This window comes from Vombatus ursinus, unplaced genomic scaffold (assembly GCF_900497805.2).
Source record: "Vombatus ursinus unplaced genomic scaffold, bare-nosed wombat genome assembly UNPS02014946.1, whole genome shotgun sequence".
Lineage (NCBI taxonomy): Eukaryota > Metazoa > Chordata > Mammalia > Diprotodontia > Vombatidae > Vombatus > Vombatus ursinus.
Genome location: NW_020954724.1, coordinates 2,377,476 through 2,402,030, shown reverse-complemented (window position 1 = coordinate 2,402,030; position 24,555 = coordinate 2,377,476). Strand labels below are relative to the sequence as shown.

General features: G+C 35.2%; 1 protein-coding gene across 6 annotated transcripts in view; it reads right to left on the bottom strand.

Annotated features, from left to right (window-relative positions):
- CFTR (cystic fibrosis transmembrane conductance regulator) overlaps positions 1 to 24,555 on the bottom strand; it is a 233,898-nt gene that overhangs the window by 80,982 nt on the left and 128,361 nt on the right. For 5 of the 6 annotated variants that reach the window (XM_027845011.1, XM_027845012.1, XM_027845015.1 and 2 more), the window contains 6 exons: positions 23,653 to 23,747; positions 16,474 to 16,560; positions 13,681 to 14,401; positions 9,888 to 10,016; positions 985 to 1,022; positions 162 to 409 (listed from right to left, as the gene is read on the bottom strand). In XM_027845011.1, the coding sequence (XP_027700812.1) occupies positions 162 to 409; positions 985 to 1,022; positions 9,888 to 10,016; positions 13,681 to 14,401; positions 16,474 to 16,560; positions 23,653 to 23,747 (1,318 nt within the window). The remainder of the gene's footprint in view (positions 1 to 161; positions 410 to 984; positions 1,023 to 9,887; positions 10,017 to 13,680; positions 14,402 to 16,473; positions 16,561 to 23,652; positions 23,748 to 24,555) is intronic. The other variant, XM_027845014.1, reaches the window with a different exon arrangement.

The window sequence follows — 24,555 nt, the reverse complement described above, 5'->3', positions numbered from 1 at the left end:
TTGTAAATGTATGTTATTGGTCACTAGAGGGATTAGACAAAAAAAAGTGGATGTTTCAGTGCAAATCCATCACAACTGAAAAAAACAACTAAAGTCACATGTCCCTGGGGATCAATAGTTTTATTTCACACAAAGGACAGTACATTCTTTCATCAAAGTACCTGCTTTCAAATTGCTGAAGGTTGACATAGGTGCTTTCAAAACGGAGCATAACATTTTGTGATGCAGAATTTTGGAGACTGATATTAGTGTATGCACCAGTGGTAAACCTCTGAACATTCCTAGGGCAAAAAGTGTGTCAGCCACTCCCACATAAATATAAAAAAAATAGTATTTGCTGGTGTCGGTGATAATGACTCCATAGGTGTTATTGGTCCCATTTGAATTTGTTTTATCTTTAAGAGAGGTCCTGTAAAACAAAGAAGAAGTAATTATTCAGCAATTGGAGATTTCTCTTTGTTTTATTCTTCCAAAAACATAAATAATACTGACTTTGAGTTTGATGGGTCCCCAAAATTTTACTTACTAGAGAAGGTGAACTACTGAGATTTTCAGAGCATGAAAAGAGTTTATCATACCATAGACAAAGCCAGTCTACTTTAACTTTTGAAACAAATTATAGCATGAAAAAAAAAATTTCATGTTTGAAAATCTTTGAAAAAACATGAAGAAAAATTTCATGTTTGAATTCGTCCCCAAAGTTGTCACTGACTCTCAGAGAAAACTGGGTGCAAATTTTTTCTTCTGGGTACTAGCAGAGGACAATAGGATATGGACATGATCAAGTCTTTTCTTTTTCAGTAAAACTAATAGAGACCCAGGCAGAGAGAAAATTAGAAAATATAATCTAGATCAGTAGAACTTTGAAACAAATTTTATTATTCCCTGCCCTCTCACAAAAAAAGGAGTGAACTTAATGCACAGTAAAATATTTTTTAAAGACACATTAGAAATAAGACAAAATTCACAACCTGGGATACTCACTCCTTTAAGATCCAAAACCCAACCAAAGAAGCAGCCACCTGCAACAGGACAACAAACAGTTAAATTTTCCCCTGCCAAACAGTGTCCTTTTCAATATCCTCCACTCCCTGAAAGCACATGCATTTTTGTTTTGTTTTGTTCAGCAGCTGTAATAATTGTCCACAACACCAGTATGTTTAGGGAGAATACATTAAGAGAAGAATTCAAATTGCATCAGAGTAAAATACCTTGTCATTTATTCCATCAATCAACAGGAAAATTAATTGAATCTCATCAGGAGGGATAAGTTACAGTGAAAGCATTTGAGTGGGAAAAATCACTTTTTACTGGTTTCATGAATGAGTCTGTGAAAGCTCATTCACAGTCACAAGTAATATTTTCCATATGAAGCATCTGAACATAAAATTTGGCAAAATTTTGTCAGTATGTTTTTTTTCTTAATTTTTTGCTTCTTCTTTTTTTATTGTGAATGGGACAGATGCTAACAAATATGATCATTTCCATACACAAAGAACAATAGAAACAAAAGAATAGCACGTGAGAGACTTACTTAATTTTGTCCATCTTACTTTTAAAGACTCTAATAAATTAAGCCTGATAATGCCAATCCTGCCCTGCTTGTCTGTATATCTCTGATTTTCCTTCTGTTCTATTCTATTTATTTTATAAATGGTTTATTCATGTTCATCTTCTTCCTTCTTTTTTGGCGGGGGGAGGTCGGAGTGGCACCACGGAGTTTTGAAAAGAGGATTCTGCAAACCACTAGAAACAATTACTAAGAGCACTTGCAATTGGGTATTAGCCCTGAGCAGGCTGATACAATGGCAAAATACTCCTCACCCTGACTCCAGAGAGTTACATAAGAATCTTGGTTAGTTGCTAAAAGTACTGTACATTTCACACAATTACTGTTTGATTCTATTACCTACAAAGCCATCTATTATAAGAAGATTAAGATTCATGAAGAGAAATAAAAATTCTAATTGGAGACAAAGAACTCAAAGTTCTTTAAAAATCTATCTAGGAAGATAAATAAAGTATAGTTATGCTAATATAACAGGCATTTGTATGGAAGTCTTGGGAGACTTCTAAATACGAAAAATTCTGGTCAAGGAGAAATATTCCTTTTGTGGCAGTCCTGGAAAGTAAGTATGAAAAGAAAGATATTTGCATTGCCAGCCTTACAAAGTTGTAAAGAAAGTTCATTATAAATGTTAATGCACCATGTAAATCATTTATCATTTCTATTTTATAGACAAGTGAACTAAGGGCTAAGGTAGATAAGAAAAGGCAATGCTAGGTAATATAGGGAAATTAGAACTATTACACAACTAAAACCAAGTATTGATTTATGTGTACATACTTTTATCTATATCTTCAGTCTGGACTTTCCCTCCCAAGTTCCAGTCTTATTTCCAGCCACCTTCTGATACTCCTACCTAGATTTCTTACTATCCCTTAAACTTCTCATTTTCCTTGTCCCTTGACAAATTAGTTCTGATTTCCATACTTCTAGTAATGGTATTGCTATTTTCCTGGTAACCCAAGTGCAAAGTTTGTCACTCCCACATCCAACCAATTAATAAGTTGGATCAATTCTTGCTTCACAATCTATCTTAAAATGTATATCCTTTTCCTTGCCCCTCCACTTTAGTTTAGACCTTTATCATATATTATCTAGCCTATTGCAGTTGCCTCCTCTATTTGATGTCTCTGTCTCCATCCTCTCTTCCTTGCAATCCATCCAACAAACTGCCACCAAATTTATATTCTTCTTCTTTTTTTTTTGATGAGGCAATTGGGGTTAAGTGACTTGCCCAGGGTCACATAGTTAGTAAGTGTCAAGTGTCTGGTTTGAGGCTGGAATTGAACTCAGGTCCTCCTGACTCCAGGTCCAATGCTCTATCCACTGTACCACCTAGCTGCCCCTAAGTTTATCTTCTTAAAACACCAATCTGATAACAATCCTCCTCTGCTGTAGTGCTTTCCATGGCTTCCTATTGCTTAAGTTTTTTTTTTTAAGCCAGGCATTCAAGATCCTCCGAAATCTGTTCTTTATCTACATTTCAAGCCATTTCCCCACTATCCACATAATATTCATCCATTCATTCATTTGTTCATTCATTCAATGTTGGCTGAATACATACCAGGTAAAAGAAGCCTCTTATTTTTTTCAAATTTTTACCGACCATTCCTTCATCATCTCTTCTAGTTTCTCACTGCTACATCTGTACTCATGCCATTTCCTCTGACTAAAATACCTGTCTGTGCCACCATTACCATGATACCATCATATCACCCCTCCCAAACACACATCTGCTCACCCAAAACCTCTACCAAATGAAATTTCACCCATTTTTATAATTAGGTTTCTTTTCTTAAAAAAAGGCTAATGCAAATGATCATTCCAAGCAGAAGCCATCTCTCCATTTGTACTATTTTAGTTTATACTCTCTGCATTATCATTCATTCTTTCCTTAGAACCTGATACCTAGTACTGCAGTTATCTGTATACAAGACCTATACTCAAATGGTCTGTGAAATGAATAAGGGGAGGGATCAGGTCTTTATACATCTTTGTATACCTCCCTCACAGGCCCCAGTACAGCTGCTTGATATAGAATATCTCTTGATAACTACTTGTTGAATGAATGACTGTACTTTATGCATTATATGAAAAATTTAAGAGGCTTAACTGCTTTCTTTGGAAAGCTCTAACTTTAGCAACAAAATACGGAGTCACAAACAAAGCAAGATTGAGGAAAAGGGAGGGGAAAGGAGAAGGAAGAAATGTGAAGGGAGAATGTTAGAAGGCCAAACTTGTGATGTCATCAGTATATAGAACTTCTCAAGTGGAAATTTCTTCTACCTATGCAGATTGAGCACTCATCTGTAGCTTATAGTGTTACAGAGCTATCTGGGAGCACTTAAAGATTCAATGATTTACTCATAGTCACAGGAGCTAGTAAATGGAAAAGGCAGTACTTGAATTCAGGTCTTTCTGACTCCAATACCAGTACTCTATCCACTATGCCACACTACTTCTCACATTGGAAGCAACTGCTTCTCACATTGGAAGCACTGAAATTAAAAAATTATTTGGAAAAATGCTAAAATCACACATTTATTTTTATAGAAATTTCAAGCAAGTCAAATCAAATACTAAAAATGAATTCCATCTGAACTAAATTCACTAAGTGAAGTGACTAGATGTCATTTCAACTGGAAGATCACTACTGAAGAAGGATTTCCTAACAATTTTATTGATAACTAAAATGGAAGCCCAAGCTGTACACCAGGAAGGAAGCCATTACAAAGTCTCCCAATCTGTTAGTTTTTTAAGTCAGAATATTGGAACAAGGAGAGACTTTCAGAATCATCTAGTCCAATCTCCTCATTTCACAGATGAGGGAAGTGACTACTCATCTATTAGTTGTATATTATCTCTACATAACAAATCCTGCTATGCCACTCAGAACTAATAACAAAAATTTAGTGGTCCTTCAAGAATTTTACAAAACCTTAATATAATTCAAAATTGAATATCTAAGTATTAAGGATTGAATGCTGAGAACTAAAGTCATATAGGGGGCATTTAAATACTTATTAATTTACCGATTAGAACACTGCATTCTTTAATTTTAACATAATTTAAATTTAAATAAAAACAATTTAACATGCTGTCGTAACTAAAAGAGAAGTAAATGAAGTCTATATCTAGAATAATGTAAAATCTAAAATGAAGTAATACAAATAAAAAATTGGCACTGGTTAAGCCTCAGGGAAAAAAGGGAGTGGGTAAGGAAGGGTAGGAACCATTTCATAAGGAAAGAACAGCCCTGCTCTCTTTCTTTGGGCATTATAAGGATAACCATGAGCACCTTGATAGCAATAACAATAGAAAGAAGAAAGCTAGTTCAGTGCATGTACCATGATACTTGTGGCAATACTTCTAATATAACTATGTAAATATTCAATTTCATCAATTGTCATATTGCCTAGGTATTAATGTAGGGATATTCCTTATTTTTAATCATCCAAAGTTTGAATTAGAGAAAACCACAAAGCTGTCAACAATGACCATAGATGACAATAAAATGTTCAATTATGTAAGTCTGAGGGTCTTAGATGATATTCTACTATATTCAAGGTTATCCTAAGTAAAAAGTAGCTTTAAAATAGAACAGTTCTATGTAACCATCAAGAGCCCACTACTAGGAACAAACCCAAAGGAAGTCATTGATAAAAAGAAAGACTCAATATATACTAAAATATTTATAGTAGCATTTTTTTTGTAGCAGCAAAGAACCTGAAACAAAGTAGATGTCCATCTGTTGGGGAAATGCTAAGCAAATTGTGGTACATGAATGCAATGGAATATTACTGAGGTATAAGATAAGACAAAAATGAGGAACACAGAGAAGTTCAGATAGACTTATAGGAACTGAGGCAAAGTGAAGTAAACAGCCAGTAAAATAATACATACAATGACTCCAACTATGTAAATGAATAGAACAACCATAAAACAATTAAAAATTAATGTTATAAAATTATAAAGAACAATTTTGTCCCCAAAGAAGACATATGAGAGGATACCTCCCCCTTACTCTTTTGTAGAGGTAAGGAGGAATATGTGGAACATTGAGCATAATGTCAACTTTTTGTTTGATATATTGACCAATTTAGTTGAATTCAATTATCTTTCTCTTTTTTAAAAAAAAATTATTTTTGTAAGGGATGGCTGTCTTGAAAGGGGAGAGGAAAAGAGAAAGGGGAAAAATCTAAGGGATGTAAAAACAAAAGATCTCAATAAAAACTATTTTTAAAAAAGAAATATACTAAAAAGGTATGCTGTGACTAAAAGCAGAACTTAGGTTATTTATAATACAATTGTCAGTTCTCCCTTGGGGAGTTTCATTATGTTTTAATTATGTAAAGTTCTGGTAATACACCTGCTACAGAAGCAGCATGGCACTGTGAATATGAGACCTGGCTTTGGAGTCAGGAAGGCCTGGCTTCCAGTCCTGCCTGTCACACACCAGCTCTCTGACTTTAGGCAAGTCATTTAACCTTCTGATGCTCCAGGCAGTGTACTGAGATGAAGTAATAGCTAATAATAAATAGCTAACAATTATATAGCACTTACTATGTGCCTGGCACTGTGCTAAGTAAGTCACACCTGTACTGATACAGAGAAATTCCTTATCAGGAGTTCACTACACTAATAAAATCATAGGTTTGGTTAAAAAAAAATCTGCTAGTTTGAGAAGCTGAAAAGGAAGTTGCCAAAGATATTTATGGTTTCTATATGTCAGCCTTGGATTTTTCCTTATCTCCCTCCAAATTATCATATTTTATGCATAAAAAGTCAACATTCTTGAACAGATTTCAATTCATCTACATTATTGAGGCAGTTATGCATGATTTATAATTTCTTTTATGTAATAGTAATTAACTCTGTCATACCATTTTACGTATATTTGTAAATAAAAAGACATAAATCACCTAATAAAAGAAGAAAGGAAACAAGCATTTATTATGTACCTACTATGTATCAGGCACTATGTTAAGTACTTTACAAGTATTTTCTCATTTGATCCTCCCAACAACACTGTAAGAGTAAGTGCTATTATTATTTCCCTTTCAGAGTTTAGGAAATGGAGGCAGATAGACATTGAGTACTTGCCCAGGGTCACAGACACTAAGTGTTTGAAGTCACATTTGAACTCAGGTTTTCCTGACTTTAGGCCCAACAGAATGTTCCTCTGTGCTATCTAGATGCCAAGAAAGCTAAGACTGTTTCTTTAAAATGCCTTTAGGGTAATTGAAATTTTAAAATTATAACAATAATTGGAGTGTAAATGTCTCTTTTATTTGACTGGCTCTATTTGACTTCCATGGTAGTAACTTCAATAATATAGCCTGTTAAAAATAGTTTGAAGCAACTAAACTATGTACATAAATACATTGCATAAAAATACAAGGCCATGTTTCTATCTCCATTCACCAAAGGATCTTAAATTTTTTTTAGCTCTAGACAGAATTTCATAAAAACAATCAAATACTCAGAATGCACTTTCAAGAGTGAAAAAAAAATATTTCTAACATATCTAAACCCAATATCTAGAATGCACCTAAGACACCATCTTTTTTTTTTTAACCTCATTTTACAGATGAGGAAATTGAGGACCAGGGACATTTCCTAAATTCAGACAGGTAGTAATCACCAGAAACAAGATTTTGAACCCAGGTTCTCTGGTGTCAGAATCAAAACTCTTTCCCCTATCCCATAATGCTTCTCTGTACCAGAAATAGCATGGCTTATGCTTAGAGATCCAGCCTTAGAACCACATAGACCTGAACTTAAATTCCACTTCTGACATATAGTAGTTGTTTGACTGTGGGCAAGTCCTTTAATCTTAGAGTCCAAGAGAACAACATTTCGGAGAAGGTGCAAACTTGCACTGGTAGAAGGAGTTTACTCATTTCCTAGTTCCTTTTACCAATAAAATAATTGATCTGGTCCCAATCCCATACAACTAAATCCACAGTTTAGATAATACTCTTAAAAAAATGGCAAACTCTTAAGGATCCAGACCACATAGATGAGGACCTTAAAAAATTTCAGACATCATTGCCTTTTTTTGAACAATATGGATTACTCTTTTGAAAGATGCCTAAGTCCAAATCTATGGGACAAAGTTGTGGTAAAAAAAAAATATAGATAGATATATGGATAGATAGATAGATAGATAGATAGATGGATAGATATGTCTACATATCTATATATATTTATTTTCATACACATATATGTGTATATACACGTGTGTGATATGGATATGTGTATATATAGAGATATATATGTATGGATACATATATAAAAATAATCATGTTCTTTTTTGACACCTTTGCTTTACATCAATACATGAACCTCAACCTATATAACTTTGTAACTTGAGGACAAACATTATAACCTTTCAACCCAGGAGCTCAGGTCATTAATAACTTTGAAGTATTGATTTGGGATTTACGATGTCAAAGGGCTGGGTTTAATTCATATTAATGATGATCATTTGGCAAGACTGTCCAAGATTAATTACATGACTGTAAAGTACCATTTTTTTCTATTGGGCAACTTCTAATTAATCATTTCCTGAAAGGGGGAAACTCTGCCACCAACACCTGCCTAGGGAGCATTTGGTGGCACAGTGGACAGAGTGCTGGGCCTAGAATCAGGAAAACCCGAGTTCAAATACAACCTCAGACATTTACTAGCTATATGATCCTAATCAAGTCACTTAACTTCTATTTGTCTCAGCTTCCTCATCTGTAAAATAAGATGGAGAAGGAAATAGCAAACCATTTCAGTATCATTGCTAAGAAAACCTCTTGGAGTCCCTGGAAGGACTACACAAACAACAAGAAAAATCTAGGGCTCTCTCTTATCCCTAGATAGTGACCTCTTTTCATCTAAACCCAGGTGATAAGGTATAGACTTTAGGACCAAAAGGTAATTTTCAATTAGAATATCCCTAGGAGGCCCTTGCCCTGGATAATGCCTGAAGAAACTTCCAGAGACCAGTAGTTCCTATCCAACCTAAGGATTTAGTAGTTTATTAGCACAAAAGTGACCTACAGATCAGCCACTGAGAAAGAGTGAACGAATAGATGGATGAATGAAAAAGCATTTTTAAGCACTTATCTCCTGCTAAAAGTTGTGCTAAATCCTAGGAGGTACAAATACAAAAACAAGGAGAGTCTGTGAAAGGAAAGTAGTAGCCAGGGAAGGGCACTTACATTTGAAAAGTTTCTGATATAGTGAGTGGGGTCATAAGTGAGTCAACTGAATAAAGTCCTTCCCTTGCACTGATTTCAGAACTACTCTGGTCTAACTAAGAATAATACTAGAGGAAAGATCAACTTAAACCATATGAGGCAGAACTGTCTATTTCATCCATAAAGGTCTTGTACTGTTAATTATATAGTCCAACATTTTTTCTCAGAAATTGCAGATGGGAGGCACTATCTCTGTAGAACTTAAAAATCTGCTTACTGTTCATTAGCTTAATTCATCATTGTTTCATCTTTAGTGAAGAGACAGCTCTCCATCTTCAAACTCACCGCTGTGCTTGTGATAACCATTCATATGTTACCTATGACCATACAATTTCTTACGAGTAACTGCTTGTATGTCTAAGGTAGGTCAGTCTTGAATGATTTACATTCCTCTACTTCTCTTCACCGACATGTTTTGTTCTTCACTATGCTCTGCTCTCCTTTCTCTCTCTCAATTGCCTTATCTTCTTTTTCTATCTCCTAGTTCAAATATCATCAAATTTATTTATTTCCATTTCACTCTAAGGAATTTCATAGCTAGTCATCTACACTTCTGTTGATAGAGAGAGGCTGTTGGTGGGGCAGTAGATAGAGCATCAGGCCTGGAGTCAGGAAGACCTGAGTTCAGATCCACTCTCAGACACTTACTAGCTGTGGGACTCTGGGTAATTCCATTAACCTCTATTTGCCTCAGTTTCCTCAACTGTATAACAGGGATAATAATAGCACCTACCTTACAGGGTTCTTATGAGGATCAAATGGGAAAATATTTGTAAAAGCATTTAGCACTGTGCCTGGCACATAGTAGGCACTATGCAAATAATTATTCCCTATTCAGAATGGCCCTTTTCTCTAAGACAAAACTCATCTCTTCACTATTCCATTTACCTTTCTAGTCTGGTCTCTAACATGCCTTTGAATAATAGCCTCACTCCACACCTTTTTATATCTTTGCTAGATATCAAATGCACGTACATAAGTTTTTGAAAGTAACTTTCACAATAAGCTTGAAAATTGTATTCTTAATTTGGAATGATAATAATTCATTATAAGTAGAACATTCTTACCTCAACCAGAAAAATAACGAGGCACCAAATTAGCACAAAAACTAAGCTCTTATGAACAGTAATATATCTGAGGTAGGTGTTCCATGTGGTAACAGCTGGGATGTTTTCTACATCATCAAAAAACCACTCCTGGGGAAAAAATGACCATGATTATTTGTAATGGTCCAAAACTGGACCACACTACATTCATATTTTTAATTGAGTAGGCAGAAATAACTACAATGTTATTTTCTGATATCTAGAGAATTTTCAGGAATTTAAAATCATGTAAGGAAAATTTATGATGGTGTCAACTTGATTCTTTAGCAAATATCACATCCCTTTCAAAACCAGGAAATACTACATTTTTCAAATTAGGGTATCCATATCTCAAGTAACTGAATGACTGAATAATTACTTAAAACCAAATTATTGAAATGCTAGTCCATATTACTCATTACACAAAAGGAATATTAATGAATGGGATTTTTAAATCATAATATCTAAAAATCTATGAACATTGAAATGATACATAAAGTATTCTTGAATGCCATGGATAACTTTGTTGTTTTAGATTGTGCTATAGAATTTTTCAAAGTACAAATTTTTTATGGGATGGGCCTTAAAATAATCTTCTCTGGATCTTTAGGGATTCCCCCAAGTTTACAATTTTCTCTCACGTACAGTAATGAGGTAACTACAAGATTATTATTTTGGATTTCTTCTTCTGGGTTTCTATTGCAATTAGTGTCCTAGGCAGATAAAATCCAAATGGTTAAAGAATGGAAGGACCAGGTAAAGCGGTGGGATATTCAAGTCTCTCAAAAAGACTCAGAATAAACTCAGATACTAGTCCCAGAACTACCACTAATTTGCTCTGTAGGTTTTTTTTTCCTAATGTCTTTTCCATCTTTAATGATGAGGCAGTTAAATGGCATAATAGATAGAGTATTGTATTTAAGGCCAGGAATACCTGAGTTTGAATTGTGCCTCAGATAATTACTGGCTTACATGATTTTATGGGACAAATCACTTAATATCTCTGTACCTCAGTTTCCTCAACTATAAAATGAGAGAGTTGAACTTCTTCACCACAATTTGTGATCCTATGATCATCTGCTCTGTGATTCTTTCAGTTCTCAGACTTTGGAGAGAAAGTACAAGGTTCTGGGGCAGCTATGTGGTGTAGTGGATAGAGCACTGGCTCTGGAGTCAGGAGGACCTGAGTTCAAATCTGACTTGAGATACAAAATATTTCCTAGCTGTGTGATGCTGGGCAAGTCACTTAACCCCAGTTGCCTCACAAATAAATAAATAAATAAATAAATAAATAAATAAAGTACAAGGTTTTATAGGGAGTGATTCCCTTTGATAATGGATCTATAATCAGAAAAGAGATTGCTTTCTTATATCCTTAAAAAAGAAAAAGGAAACCTTTAGGCTGACATTTGAAAAATCCTTTCAGATTGAAATCAAACGGTGCTTTGAGCTCTTATGTAGAAGAATTGTTGAGGCCAAGGAAACCACATCATTATGCCCCAATTCCTCAGTTTTCTAATGAGGAATCTGAAGCACAAACAGGTTAGAGTTATCCAAGATCATTTTGCTAGATAATGGAAGAGTGTGTTAATTAACCTGCTATATCTTCTCTTTTCAGAAGCAGCTAACAGAACTTGTGTGGTCCCCAATTTTTATTCTTTGAAGTCCAAGTAGTGGTCTTTAAATGTTCCACATTAATGGAAACAATTATTTATTATGGCCCAGGAAAGCAACTGGTAAATACTTTCCCAGGAAAAATCTCATTCCACATATATGCAGACCTGGTAAGGGTTATCAAAGCATAGCATCTAAATTAAATAACAAAATGATCTATAATCTTGGTGTGACATGATTGAAAACAAAGCTCACCTTGAAAGTCTCTTGGACACTTTCACATAAACTTTCTTGATTTAAGTAAAATGAAAAACTTTTTTAAAATAAGCTTTTTTTCAATATCTGAAAAATGCATTTTTTCATTCATGTGAGGTTTAAAATTATCTATCCTTCTACCTACTGAAGCACTTGATCAGATTTTCAATTCTTAAAAACCATAATTTTTTAGATAATTTATCCATACTTTGATACTCGAGATAAACTATTATTTAAACAAGTAGGTAAGTCTAAATATGAGAACTTTCCTAAAATTTTTATTTGTCTAGAGAGAACTCATTCTGGATGACATAAATATAATATAAATGGATATGTTTCAGAGCCAGAAGAGACCTTGGAAATCATACAGTCCAATTCCCTCATGTAAAAAGGTAAACATAGATTTAGACCTCAGAATTCATCAGGTTCAATCTCTCCTCCTTTATTTTATAAATGAGGAAACTGAGGCCCAAAAAGGTTAAATCAGCTTCCCAGAATCACATGAGTAACTCATAGAACCAGATTTGAACTTGAGTATCTGACTCCAATTACAATATCCTTTCCTTTGGACTCTACCACCTCATATGATGAAACTTTGGTTAGGTGATTTACTCATGGTCACATAGCTAACCGGTAAAGAATTCAAATTTAACTTAGATTTTCTGATTCCAGATCTACTGTTCTTTCCAAAATAAGATAATGCCTGTGAGCATGTACATATGTGTACATGTGAATATAGATATGTATCCATATACACATATATGTACATGCATATGTTCATATGCATATATGTATATGTATATACATGGCACGCTAATACATGACTACAGTAGTGTACCAGCATATACAGTTGATCTGAACAAGCACTATCCTTTGCATAATATAAACTTCTAGAGGACAAGAATGGTGCTCTCACTTACATTTCTGTCCATATGTTAGAGTTCCATTTACACTGTGGGCACATAAAACATAAGGTTTGATTTAGGTTCAGAGAGGTTTTCATATGTAGTCCCAATGTCAGGTTTCATATAGATTTGGGTAGATAGTGAGAACAGGGACAGGGTGTTACGGTACAAAGTACGCTTGATTATGAGTTAGAGGGCAGGGTGGATCAAATCCTAGCTCTGTCTGTGCTGCCTAGCTGTGTGACTTTGGACAAGTTATACAATATCTCTGATCTTCAATTTCCTACTCTATAAAATGAGGGGGTTAAAGTAGGTCACCCCTAAAGGCCCTTCCAGCTCTCAAATCTGTGATATATATAATAAAAATAGCCACAAATTATTCACATCTCTCCTTAATTAGTTATCAATGTGTAGGAGTTTTGAGGATTAAAAAAATACTTATTCCATATAGGGTTTAAACCCATAATTCCTGGTTTAGGAAGCCTATGCTTTATCCACTAGGCTACTGAGGCATCTGATACAAGTTGACTTTGTAAATTCAAGCAAGTCACAACTTTTTAAATCCTAGGCCATTCTCTATACATTGCAAAATAAGTGCTAATGTATATTGGTAGGTGTTTCCTCAAAGGGCATTCCCTCCACCAACAAGGGAACCTATTTCTATGCTGACCTGGAACTCCCTAAGGAAACCCACTTTCCCGTAGCAAATAAAGCACCAGCCCAGGTAATTTCTGCTGACTTTGCAAAGTTCCACTGAATATAAATGAATGCTTCAAAAAAGCTTGAAAACAGTTTGTTCTCTTGATACTTTTAGGTCACTTGTATACTAATCCAAATTTCTTCTCCCTACTCCAACGTGGTGAAAGGCCAAAGTTTAAACACACACACACACACACACACACACACACACACACACACACCCCTCTCCGAATGCTAGTAAGTTTTACTAGATAAGCTGTGATAAATATAAAAAGGTTACCATTGAAAATTCACATGAATACCTTTAAATCTTCTTCATTAATTTCATCACTTATGTCCATGCCACTATCTCGGGATAAACGTCGGGAGTAGATATCTATTTCAGATAACTTAGACTGAGGGACCATGGACATCTTCCTGACAGCAGCATTTCCTGTTTTGTACGTGTTCTGACTTTGGTGAACTGAGGGGCGGGTCATCAGATTCAATACCGACTGTCTCCTGTTCCGTCCGTGTAATGTTGGACCAGTGTTGATCATGTTACTCCTAGGCAGAATGGCCTCTCCCTGCTCAGAATCAGGCACCAAAGACAATCTCCTTTCTAATGGCTCATCACCATTTTCTTCAATTTGCTGTTGACCCTTTTGCACTACTGAAAATTTCCTAGTGGAGTTCAGTGGACTGAGAATAGAATTCTTTCTTCTTTCCCCAAAGTCTCCAGTTTGTTTAAAAGCTTGTTTTTTTCCTTCATTCCAGGAAACAGCAGTATCACTTTCTATGGAGAAACGTCTCAGGGTTTCTGTTATGATTGAGCTTCTTCTTTCTGCGCTGAACTGGTCAAAAGAATCAAATCCCATGAGTTTTGAGCTAAAGTCAGGCCTCAGACTTTGAAGTTCAGAAAAGGTCCCATAAAAATAGCAACTGCCTTCATGTAAAATTAATATCTTGTCAGCTTTCTTTAAATGTTCCATTTTAGAGGTGATCAATATCCTGGTCTTGTTTGCCATCAGCTTACAGACACAGCTTCAGAAACAGAAAGGGGGTTTATGTCAACAAAATGTTCACTCGCAGGCTAATTTTTTTTTTGTAGGCAATTGGGGTTAAGTGACTTGCCCAGGGTCTCACACAGCTAGTAAGTGTCAAGTGTTTAGTCTGAGGAAGGATTTGAACTCAGGTCCTCCTGACTTCAGGTGCGGTGTTCTATCCACTACACCACCTAGCTGCCCCGGCAGGCTAATTGTAATGGTTATATAAGCCCCCTCCACATTTTAAGGAGGTACATAAACTTTGGTGGGGGGAAATTACGTCTTTATCCTCATCTTTAACTGAATCTTTAATTAATTAATTTAATTAATCTTTAACTGAAATTTAGTACTTTCTTCAATTATGAATATAGACCAAAAACAATCATTCTGAGAAGGATTCCACAGATTCCACAAGACTGCCAAGGGAATTCGTGATCCAGAAAAGGTTAATAATACCCTTTATATTTCATTAATTCATTATATAACTATTATGGAGCTTATATTATAAACCTTTTTTCATTTACTTTTTATGAATTAATGAAAGAAAAGCTATTTATAAAATACTTACTATTGGCTAAACATTGTATTAAGCCTTCAGGCTATAAATAAAAAAGTAAAGGTAGTCCCCCAGGACTGTCTTTGAGGCAACTAGGTGGAACAATGGATAGAGCTCTGAGCCTGGAATCAGGAAGACCTGAGTTCAAATCCAGCCTCGGACACTTACTAGCTATGTAATCCCCGTCAACTCACTTAACCTTTCTCTATATGTCTCAGTTACCTCAATCCTAAAATGGAAATAGTAATTAGTACCTGCCTCCCAGGATTGTTGTGAAGATCAAATGGGATAATTATTGCAAAGTATTTAGCACAGTGCCTTTGTAGACATTATATAAATTATATATATATATGCATATATATATATATGCACACTTGCATATATGCTAGCTATTATTATTATCCTTGCATTTAAGGAACTTAGATTTGAATGGGGGAGACAAATTATATAAAAGAGTAGTGGCCAGGGAGTGGCCACCTTGGTCTAGATGAGAAAGTTCTATGCAGGAACAATGGGAGAACTGATTTGATTATGGTTTGTGGTTCCAGACCTGGAGGTAGAGTAGGGAGGAGAAAGGACTCTGTGACCACAAAGGGGTTGTAATTCTTATTCCAAATTGAATTAGAGTTTTTAGTTAATTGTGCCATAAGCAAATTCTTCTAATAAAAGTGTGACTTCACACAGTTTACTTTTTTTTTTCACTTTCTTTATAAATCATAAAATGGTACAGGAGGTGGAAGAATAGACCCATGTTGTTTCCACAGCCCTCTGGAACTCTCAATTCTATATTTATGCCTTTTTAAATTTCAGAGCTTTTCAATTCTTAAGCAATTTCACAAATTTCCTTTCAGGTTTTAACCTCTGATTAATAATGAAGCCAAGACTACCACAAGAAACTTGGTCGAATTATGAACAAAAGAAAACAAAACTAGACTTTGGAAGCAACCCCCTGGACCATATAAGGTGACTAAATTCTTCTAAATATCCGGTCATCATGTATTGAATTAAAATCAACTTGATAAGTGGTCCTTCCAATTTTCCTCTAGGAAGATCTGGGTTCAAGTCCTGCCTATCACATGTGTTTTGACCTTATGATGCTGGTGTTCAGTTGTGTCCAGCTCTCCATGACTTCATTTGGGGTTTTCTAGGCAAAGATACTGGAGTAGTTTGCCATTTCCTTCTCCAGCTCATTTTAGAGACGAGGAAACTGAGGCAAACAGGGTTAAGTGACTTGCTCAAGGTCACACAGCTAGGAAATGCCTGAGGTTGAATTTGAAGTCAGGTATTCCTGACTCCAGGCCCAGTGCTCTATCCATTGAGCCACCTAGCTGTCCACTTGACCCCAGTATTACTTAAACCCTCTATGCCTCTAAGCTACTCTCTAAGAATATGAATTGCAGAGATGTTGATGAGCTTTGGTAAAGGGAATTTCCTCACCTAAGGAACTCTATGTCAATGAAATGTCAGGTTCCCCTAAAAACAACTGAATTTGATAAATTATTCAAAGAACTTACCTTTCAAATATCTCCTTTTCTGTTAACACATCTAAATAGCCAAATGGAGAATCTAAAAGGTACAAATCTGCATCTTTGTATATTGCTCTAAAAAACAAATGGAAACAAATTCATTTTTCTTCCATATTTACTTGCAAATTTCTATATTCTATTTCTTGTAAGTGATTTTAAATGTACAGGTAGGGTGGGAATTATGCAAGATTTTATGACTTTTAACAACTACCTAAAGGCAAGAGTTTTGCTAAATTTAAATAAAATTAACTCATGGTGGTTGCCATGTAACTAGCACATTTTTATAGTAATTTAAGTATTCACCTCCTTTTAATATATTACCTTGAGAAAACATATATTACAAAAAACAACTTTTTAAAAAAATTTAAAAGTATTTAAACCAAAGAAAATCAGAGCAGTAAAAGGAACCTTAAAAATCAGCTAGGCTAATATTTGTCAAACTATTCTGTAGATTTTTGGGACTCCACAAAAGAGTATGAGAGTTCCCTCAAACAAAATAATAATAAGAGAGGAGAAATGCACATAATAAAGCTTTTCCATCAGTGTTGGCTGTTTAGCCAATGCACAGTATGATTGGAGATTGGTCAAAATCAATCACTGAATATATCCAAATAACATATGATGCCCAGTCAATGTATGTTGGTGGAGAGGGAATGAAATAATAACTGCCTACCTACATTTTTGTTTTATATGTAAGTGGAACATATTCTGCCACATATCAGGCACTTAATAAATGCTATTAATTGTTTGAAAGTAAAAGTATTGACAACAAAAACTGATGGCAGAATTACATATTCACATATTCACAAAGTTTTGCTCTGAAGGGTTCTATAACTGAAAACAAAAATTTAGAATCACCATTCACTGACATAGTTCAATTTCTTTGCCTTGAAAATGAAAAGATGGGCTAAGGGAGACTAATGTCTACAGTCATATGGCACGTCCATGGCAGGTTTCTGATTCCTTGTCCAGTGCTCCTTTCACCAACCCATACAACTTCCCTCCATGGAATATAGTAGAGAACACCCATTTGGTTTTTAAAATAACAAATAATGTTGATGGCTACTAAACATTGTTGATGGATCACTAAACATTTTGTTCTTGATAATGTCAAATGTTAGTGAATGTGTAATTTCCTCAAAGGAAGAATTCTTAGCTCAGTCTCTTAGGGTTCATCCACGAACTTTTATTGTGCTTTCCTAACTTTATGAAGAAAAATATCTTTGGCCATATAAAATCCTTGTTGATTCAATTTTGGAACAATAGCATAATGAGATTATGCTCCCATAATTTAATGTGAATTTAATTAACTTATTACTAAGAAACATCATTGAACAAATTCAACAAACTTTTATTAAAGGCTATGTGCAAAACATTGTACCAGGTGCGAGGGATACAAAAGGCATAATGAACATATTTCTTGCCCTTAAGATTATAAATAGACAGTAAACTATTCAAATATGTTTGAGAACTTTCTTTGTAATTCACAGAACTTTTTTCAAGATGTTAATTATTTGATGCTGAAAATCTGTTGTTGCTTTTTAAAATATAGATGTACTTATTTAATAGACAATGGGCACACAGGTTAGAGTTAGACCCTCTGTGGAGGATCTATGTTAGAACAAAACCAAATATTGCACAGAATGAGTGATGGATGGGACGTGACTTGCACTGACAGAGGGAATATTGAAATCTATGAGATCATAACTCCATTGAAACATTGAAGTTTAAGTTCAAAGGTAATACGAGAAATGCCTGATTGCTTCTTAAAATTGATTGTAACCCTAGATTAAATAGCCATTTTCACAGAGACAATAGATGCTATTGCTATACCTTTATAAGAAGGAGAAAAGAACCTTGGGGACTGACCATTAACATTCATCTTTGGGGGAGTTTATGTGAAACACTGAGAAAGCATTATGAGAATTTCTGTCCTGAGGAGAGGTGGAGAGCTAACTTTCAAGTAACAAAAGACTACAGTTAACTCCACGAGAGAATGAGAATGTGACTAACAAAATTAACTGTCATTTGAGAGTCTAAAGAGATATTTTGAGAGATCTGAGTTTAACTAATCATTCCAGAGGTGAATTGAGTGAGTTAAATTATATTTATTCCTGAGAGAACGGAATTGTTGAACTATGGTTTCAGAGTTTTGGAGGATTCAGTAGTGGTAACTACCGGGGAGAGAATTCTAGTCAACAACTTCTTTTATTACTTTTAAAGAGCACACAGTGCACTCTGGCAGTGATTTTCTCACAGCCAATGCATTCTCTAAATATTTATCTATGTCATGTATTATGTTCTCCTGTTAATAAATTATATGATCAATATCACTGATGTTTGTCTAAGTCTATGAGTTTGAAGTATGAGACAGAGAGGAGAAAAAGCTTATGGGGAAAAGAAATTTCTTTGGTTTTCCTGAGGCTCAGAGCCAATGAATCAGTCAATCAATTAATGACTAATTTTGTTACTTTCTAATGAAATTCCATTCATATCTACTAAATGGTCTTTGAAACTGGAAGAATTTATAAGGTGACATATTAGTAGTAGGGTGAGGGTAGGGATTTGTGTCTTTGTCTCAGAAAAAACCTGAAAGGTATTGCTTTACATCTTGCAACACGCATACCTGCATGCATGAGATTGTTGCATATGAGTAAGCAAAAATCCTGCTATAACACTATATTATGGCATATTACAAAATAATTTTTATGTTCTAAAATTAAACAAGAAGAATAAAGAAAAAGTTTTGCTTGCTAAAAAAACAAAAACAAAAAACCACACACCTTTCAAACTACATGATCGATTTCTCTTATTATTCAGTTTTGATACGTTGTTTTGGTGACAAGTATATCTAGAATTTAAAACTGGTTATACATTAGGGCTTTTCAATTCCTGAAAAAATGCTCTTTTTGACCAAGTTCTGGGATCTCTTTAACCTCTGATGTGGAAGCAACCTCAGAATAGAAGGGGGAAAAAAAGCCAAGAAGCGAGGAGAAAAGGAAAGAAGGGAGAAAGAGAGGGAGGGAAGGAGGAAAGCAGGAAAAGAATAATGGAAAGAAAAAGAAGGAACGAAGGAAGGGAAGGAGAATTTTCCTGAATAAAGTGGGGGTATTTCTGGAGACTGGTGAAAGGCTTCTCTACAAAATTCTGTACAATAAGCTACAGATTTAGAGCTGGAAGTGACAGAGATCATTTAATCCACCATCACCCCCATTTTATTAATAAGGAATCTAAGGCAGAAAGGTAAAATAATTACCCAAGTCAAACAGATATTCAGCAGCAGAACTGGGATTTTAGTCTAGGACCTCTGCTTCGAGGTCTAGTGATACTTTTGGGATTCTACTTACTTGCAGAGCCAGGCTAAGGAGCCTGGACTACTCTTGGCTCAGCTTTGTTCAGGATGCACTAGAAAAGCTAAGATCATTCAAGGGCTACCCTCAGACGCTGAAGTTCACTCTGGAGTGAATCTGGGGGCCTTAAACCAAGTCAGAAAAATCAGATTCTTCTTAAAACAGACCCTGAGAGACCCAAACTTTTTAGGTAGTAAAATAGGGCAGAATATTGTTATTTCTAAAAATGGGTCCTGAAGTACTTGGTCTGGCCCATGTTATCTGTTCAACTGATCTACAGTTGATCTACAGTTGATCATAGTTGATCTACAACTCATTGATTAGCAATCAAGGGACCTCCTAGCCTTGCAAACTGGACATTGTGTATACCTGCCTTTTGCAGCTGGTAACTCTGGCTTACTAATATAGGGCCTAGCTACTCCCACCAAAGTGAGACAGATAAATCCAAAGCATTCATATAAAAGGAATGGACACTGTTTATCCTTTTAATTTTGCTTTTGTGGCTACCTCTCTGTTCTTATAAGTAGAAGCTTATTTTTACCTTATTATTATGGACAGTACAAGAAGGAAAAATGCTTACAAGGTAGAAGTGAGTGGTAAATATAAAACAAACCAATGTAGCTTCTAAAGTCAAATGGAATTTTTATAGTTACATTTATATTTTTGAAAACTATTTGCAGAAAGGACAAAAATGGAAATGTAAGCTTTGCAGAAGTTTCTCACATTAATTCATTAATGTACCAGTATAGTCATTCAATGTTCATTTATTAAAAGTTTACCATGTGCCAGGCACTCTGCTGAGCTTTGGGGATATAAAAAAAAGTAAAACAGCCCAGTCCCTACCCTCAAGATAGAAGCATACATTCTATTGGAGGAATTTACAACATTAAATAACTTCTTGTTCAATGGCATCCCAGATGTATATGGGAAAGAACACTGGACCTGGAATCAGAAGTCCTGGATTCAAATCCTTCTTCTGCTAAGATATATAGAGAAGGCAATCTGGTAGGTAAGGCATGAGTAACTTAGAAAATCAAAAGAGGCTCTTTCGAAAAGTGGGCTTTGGGGGCAGCTAGGTTGCATAGTGGTTACAGCACCAGCCCTGGATTTGGGAGGACCTGAGTTCAAATCCAGTCTCAGACACATAACATTTACTAGCTGTGTGACCCTGGGCAAGTCACCGAACCCCATTACCTAACCAAAAAGAAAAAAAAAATGTGGGCTTTGAGTTAAGTATCAAAGGCAGCCAGGATAACTAAGAGGCAGAGGTTAAGTCAACTTTTACCTCATTTGTGAATTACTGAGACAATTGTTCTCATTACCCAGGTGAAACCTTAATGAGTCCATTTTTTCCCTTAACAACTCTAATGAGACATGAATGATTGAGGAATAGTGATGGATTTATTTTATTATCAGAGATAACGGGTTAAGTGATTAAATTATGATTCAGCATATTTAATATTTTTTGTTCTCAAAAACAAATTAATCAGTTATGAAAGGGAATTATGCTTCTGTACAATTAGGCTAGATGACTCTGAATTTCCATGCAACTCCAGAAATTTATGATTTATTACCTCTTTGCAAAATACAATAAGCCCCAGTATAATTCTTCACACTGGTAAGAACAGCCACTGTGTCCATTCTTCTTTAACAATTATAAATTCTAGCCATTGTCAACTAATATAATTCAGCTTTCTCTTTTAAAAAATTAACTTCTAAGCCTATTAAAATGAAAACTATGGGAGGGAGAACTGGCCTCAAACTCAGGAAAATCTAGGCTTATGTCCCTCCTCTGACACATACTAGTTAGGGAAAGTCATAGGGTCACAGAGAGATAGTAGAGAATTTAGAGGTCAAATCTAAACTCTTTATTTTATAGTTGAGAAAACTCAAGGCCCAGAGAGGCCATGATTTGGCCAAAGTCACACAGACAAGAAGTGGCAGAACCAGAATTTGAACCCAATTTCCTCTGACTCCAAAGTCAGTACCCTTTCCACTGAACGAACACTCCCTACTCTCATTGACTCCCAAGCAATTGCTAAGACCAAAGGCTTGTGCTGATGTGTAGTGCTGATCTATATCTGTAAAGATAATTTCCACATAGGGAGAAATTTCCCTATATCAGTGAAATCTGAGACAAAATGGCAAACTAAAAATCTTACGTATTTTCTATGAACTTTCTGTGTGAATTTAAGCTTAATAGTTCAGCTACATAAGGCAAATACATACCCACAAATGCAAAGGCATGATATAGACTTAAAGACTAGGAGAGGCAGTGAGGTGTAACAAAAGGAAAAAAGAAATCACTGAACTTTCAAGTAAGAAAAACTGGATTCAAATCCCACCTCTCCCAATGACATGCAATGTGTCCTTGGACGAGTTATTTAATCTCTTCAAGTCTGTTTTTTTCTTCTGAAAAATGGAGATTATGATGTCAAGCCCCTACCTACCTGACAGGGTTATCGTGAGGATACAATAGCATACCAAGGGCAAGCTGATGATTGTCAATACTGTCTAATTCCTATCCGACCTTACTGCCCACAAAGTATGAGACAAGAGAGCTATTATTCTTTGGGAGATGTCCCAGGATATCAGACTCATGCCAGGTTTGTAACTAGATGCAAGGGTTGTCTGAGGAGGTACAGGCTTCATTGAAGAAGAAGCCACACATGAAGAATTCATTCACTGTGATATCCACCACAGGGTGGGAGAAGCAGCTGCCCATGGAAGTTGCTTGTCAATTCTGAGAATAAACTAAGAGAGACAAGAGACAGAGATGACTTCCCACTGTAACTGGAAACAGTCTTTAGTTGGAGAAAAGAAAATAAAGACAAAATTGTGTGGGAGATACTACAAAATGTCTGCCTGAGCACAAGAGTTCTGGTAAAAACTCTGATGATCCTGAAGCCTATACCCCAGAGATGTACACAGATCACCACGTTAGCTAACAAGACCACACTGAGAAGCTGTTGTTGTTGTGGAGTTGTTTCAGTCACATCCAACTCTCCATGATCTCATTTTTGGGGTTTTTCTTGGCAAAGACACTGCAATGGCTTGCCATTTCCTTCTCCAGTTCATTTTATAGGTGACAAAATGAGACAGACAGGTTAAGTGACTTGCCCAGGGTCACACAAGATGATATGGAGGAAAATGACCTTGCTTCCTTTCTTCTTCCTTCTTTCTATCCTTCCCTCTTTCCTTCCCTCCTTCCTTTCATCTTTCTCTACTTCCTTTCCTCCTTCCCTCTCTCATTCCTTCTTTCCTTCTACGGGTGCTATGGAAAAGTCATTCTAGGGGACATTTATTCAGGAAGTAAGCGAGCCCTCTCTCCTTTGCATAGGAGATTGCATTCGATTTTCTTAGGGGGGGCGAGAAGGAAAACTAAGAAGGATTCTGCCCCCTACTTGGCTAGTCGATCTTAATTAAATATTTTGCTACTTGAGAAGACGCACTTGAAGAGAGAGTTTAGTTGAATTTATGTAATTAGCATTATCTCACTAATGGTTCCCAGTTCTCAGGGAGATTCAGATTGTGGAACAGTGTATGGTAAAACGTCTGTTAATATAATCTACAATTTAGGGTTCACTCATTGTAAAAGTTTTCATTTTAATAAGATTTGGATGGTACATCATTATCTATAGATCTTAAAGTATGTTTTTAATGTATTACTTACAAAACTTTAGAAAATACCGCTCTTGCTCTGAACCCTAAGGTATTTTAAATCAAATTATCTAAAAAATATTGAAAGGATTTTGTGCCTTTTCATAAATGTTGTAGTTACAGCAAATTTCAGTTGAACAAATTCCAAAATATTAACCTTGCTAAAGAAATTCTTGCTCGTTGACCTCCACTCAGAGTGATTCCACCTTCTCCAAGAATTGTGTTGTCTTTTTCTGCAAACTTTGATATTTCCTATTAAAAGAATAACACATGAAAATTACCATCTGATTACAAGAATGAAAATGTATGTTTTGGTCAGGTGGAAACCTTCTGTCATAATTCTTTCTTGAGAAATTATGACTTTTAAAATGAAGCAATTATTTTAAAGGGGAAAAATCTCAATAAATATATTAAAATATCCTTAATATGAAATTAATATGGCATAAAAAGCTGTAGTTGAATAAGAAAATCAGTTCACAATTAAATGGATTCCAGCAGAATAATGTAGCAATACAATGGAACAAGCCACAACTTAACAATTTCTACTTGACAAAGAATTCATATTTCACCATAACTAAAAGTAGCCATACTGATGAGCCCAGACACAAAAACCTGGATTATAAAAATAGTTACAAGTTTTAAATGTGGCCCATAACATTTGTACTCTACTTCTTCAGGAGTAATACATTACTGCTATGATTTTAGTAAGTACAGGAAGAAATAAAAATTTTGTGAGATAGTAAAATATTCATTTAAAAATTTATTCAACAAACATATATTGAGTACCTACTATGTTTAGTAATCTATACTAGGAACTGGGTGCCACAAAGAAAAAGAAGACAGTCATATAAATTAGAATAGGATGGGTCTTTTCTTGCAAAATTCTTTGAATAGTTCAGTCGGGCCATTTGTGCTATAAAAAGGAAGGGATGGTTCTTTCTTTTAGGAGATATGTATATGTATATACGTATGTATATAGATATAAAGCAGCAGGGAGAATAGCATACAAGGCTGAAGATAGATTAGTTTCCACCAAATCATAAGAGAACTTTGAATACGA